At 31.2% G+C, this 2,993-nt stretch overlaps 1 protein-coding gene across 1 annotated transcript; it reads right to left on the bottom strand.

Moving 5' to 3' along the window:
* Nucleotides 1-1,147: 1,147 nt before the first annotated feature.
* Nucleotides 1,148-2,735, bottom strand: LOC118049576 (uncharacterized). The gene is made up of 2 exons (XM_035059615.2): nucleotides 1,895-2,735; nucleotides 1,148-1,515 (listed from the first exon to the last, which is right to left on the bottom strand). Exons 1-2 carry the CDS (start codon nucleotides 2,163-2,165, stop codon nucleotides 1,340-1,342), a joined length of 447 nt encoding a protein of 148 aa, XP_034915506.1. The 5' UTR covers nucleotides 2,166-2,735; the 3' UTR covers nucleotides 1,148-1,339.
* Between the last annotated feature and the right edge of the window lie 258 nt (nucleotides 2,736-2,993).

Here is a 2,993-nt window from a genome sequence, read left to right as displayed (position 1 = left end):
AATAAAAAAATGATCATGTCTGTGACTTTCGGTCCCAGACTTACTTTGCATAACAATTTATTTATCTGCACTACGCCCACTACACCAAAATCCTTAATATTTTACTCAGATCCTTAATTACCTGCACCAGGTAAGAATTTGAACCTGTCACCCTTCACCATATAACGTTAAAGCAGCTAGGTTCTTCTACTACTATAGCCATTCTTTATATATTAATTTTATTGAAATTAACTGCACAATCCTTTATGCTAATTAAAAAGCTCTAGCTAGTAACAGCATCTTGTATTTTATTTTCTTATGATTTGATAAATTTTAGAGTGCTCCAAGAATAGTTACCAATACTCAATCTAGAGATACGAGAAGGAAAAAAAAAAAAAAAAACAATAATTTGAACCGAAGTAAAAATATTCTTTTCATTCGTGCAATATTTGAAGTGTTAATAATTAAATTTCAAATAGAATTCAATCTTTGAAAATAATATAAAATATATTAGAGACCAACCCATTTGATTTAAAAGAAAAATTTAATATTAAAATTATATTTCTTAAAATACTTATCTACACATATTTTTTATTGAGAAATCGTTAAAGAAATAACATGACAGTAATGGAGTAATAAAAAACATAAAATGAATTTTATTTTATTTTTTCCAAACATTTTTTTGAATATTAAATTCAACTTAATTATTTACTGTTATTTTTTTCAAAGTTACTATAAGAATGAGTTATTATTCTCCAGAATTTTCTCTCAAGTATAACATCGAACCTGAACCTCCGTTAAATTCAAAAATAATTTTATTTAAAAAAAATTTTTGACTTCAATATATCAAAATGATAAAAAATAAAATAAATAAAAATTTTTTTCAAAATAAACTTTTGAAATAGAAAAAGTGATATTCTCTTCTTCTTCTTCTTCTTCTTCTTCTTCTTCTTCTTCTTCTTCTTCTTAATTTTTATCATCATCTATGTAATCCACTTAAATATTTTCCTGGCCGTCTCTTTCGAAACAACAAAAATATAAAAAGGATCATTAAGATACCAATAATCAAAATTCAAGAGTCAAGATTAGATTACAAGAACTAGCATGATGCCAAAGATGCCATTCGTTTGCCAATAATGAAAACATACATTATTTGATATATATATATATATATATAGAGAGAGAGACATATATATGCTCTCATTTTTACAACATATTAATATTGTCTCTAGTATATGCTCCAGAAAAGCATCGAAATAGTAGACTTGTGAGGTGGAACTCACGCCTGACCAAAGTCACAATCAGAGACATAATTAAGCATGCTTGATACTGTTATTTAATTATTGTAAGATTGACATTTTCAAGTACCAACCAATCCCCATATGGGAAGAAATGCAGTCTTCAATGCCTTCCACCCAGATGGTTTTTTTGCTACCATGTCTGATCTCATTTCTGTCATCTGTGGTTGCAGCTGTTTCTTGCACAGCACAAAATTCCTTCCCTCTTGGGAACCTATTGGCTCCCGTGGATTCAACGCTACATGAAAAAAACAAAAACAAAATGATTTTACCGGCCCGACCTACCTATTATTTTATTTAACATAACTACTAAAGTATATATTAAAGTCTTTGAAAAAAAACAGCTCGTGGAATTGAACAAGTGAAACCCAATGAGATCTGATAGCTTAAATCGAGAAATTTAGACTTGAAATCTCACTCAAATCGAGTTTAGACATGAAACTCTGTTGATCCTATATTACAATACAAATCCCAGTATTTTTTTTATATATAGATGAGAAGCAATGATCAATATTTATATCAAATAAAGAGAAAATAAGGAAAGAATTCAAGGCAAAAAATAAAAATAAAAACAAAAAACAATCGTGAAATTTTCAAGAAAGGGCAAGTGAAAATACCATCTGAAGCTGGATTAGTACAGTAGAGGAAGAATTTATTGACATCTAAGCCAAGAACAGGGAGCCGGCCTGCACGGGCATACGTCTTCAAAGCAGTGTCAATGACCCCAGAAACAAGATCATCCCCATTAACCACAAACCTTATAGGCCCTGCACTCCCAAGAAAACTGACACTTACCAAGAACCTATTCTTCTTGTCATCACCTTTCTTATTCTTTATCTGCTTTTTTAACATCATTTTCTCGCTCACATTTCTCTTCATCTTTTCCATTTTTGCAGCCTTTCTTTGATGAAAAAGCAAGATATATAGCTCAAAGAAAAAAGAAAAAAGAAGCTGAGGGTTTCAATCAAAAAAACAAAAAAAAGAAGACAAAACAACTAATCTTGTGAGGTTTTCTTTAGGGATCAAGGCCAAGGCAACGATAGCACCAGGCTTGCTTGCCAGAGCCAAAGTGGAAGATAAGCCCGTGAAGAGAACGAGCAAAACCTCTCTGAGAAGAAAGAGTGGAGAGAAAGTGCATCAAAAAGGTTATAGATCTTGTTTCAACCATCCAAAAAGGAATGAAAAATGAAGAAGACAGGGAGATACGCGTGCTGAGGTTATCGTTTAGAAGAAGAATATAAGCATAAGAAGTGTAGGGTTTATTTATATATAGAGAGACAAGAGTTGTTTTATTTGCTCTTGCTGGTTTACGTGAATCTGTTTGTGCGGCCTTTAGCGGACCGTATGTATTTGGTTTCGGTGAGTGTTCTAAAATAATAATAAAAAAGATACAAAAACATGAAATAAATCTTTCATGTTCTAGATAGTAATCAAACATTGCATTTCCTAAGTTTCCCATGAGAGAACTCGACCGATTTGTGCTCTTGTTTAGTCACCCGCATTACTAATTTTTGTGTTCTTAATTATTTCTCTTTCGTTCTTCTGACAATTTAGTTAATTCTTCCCTTGATAACGATTAAAACACAAGTGGACATTTGGGATATACATTCCTTTTGGTACGGATTGAGTTCATTTTTATATGTTTTCCTTGAGTCGTGCTAACTACGTACAAGATGACAACAAGTTGCTGTAATTAATTGGGAATTATTGCTAAAC

This window comes from Populus alba, chromosome 4 (genome assembly GCF_005239225.2).
Source record: "Populus alba chromosome 4, ASM523922v2, whole genome shotgun sequence".
NCBI classification, from domain to species: Eukaryota; Viridiplantae; Streptophyta; class Magnoliopsida; order Malpighiales; family Salicaceae; genus Populus; species Populus alba.
Note: the sequence above shows the minus strand (reverse complement) of the source record. Positions and strands in the feature narration are given on the sequence as shown.

Coding starts and splice junctions, on each gene's coding strand:
- LOC118049576 (XM_035059615.2), bottom strand. CDS start 2,165: ATGGAAAAGATGAAGAGAAATGTGAGCGAGAAAATGATGTTAAAAAAG. Junction 1,516..1,894: donor TACTAATCCAGCTTCAGATG/GTATTTTCACTT, acceptor TTTTTCATGTAG/CGTTGAATCCACGGGAGCCA.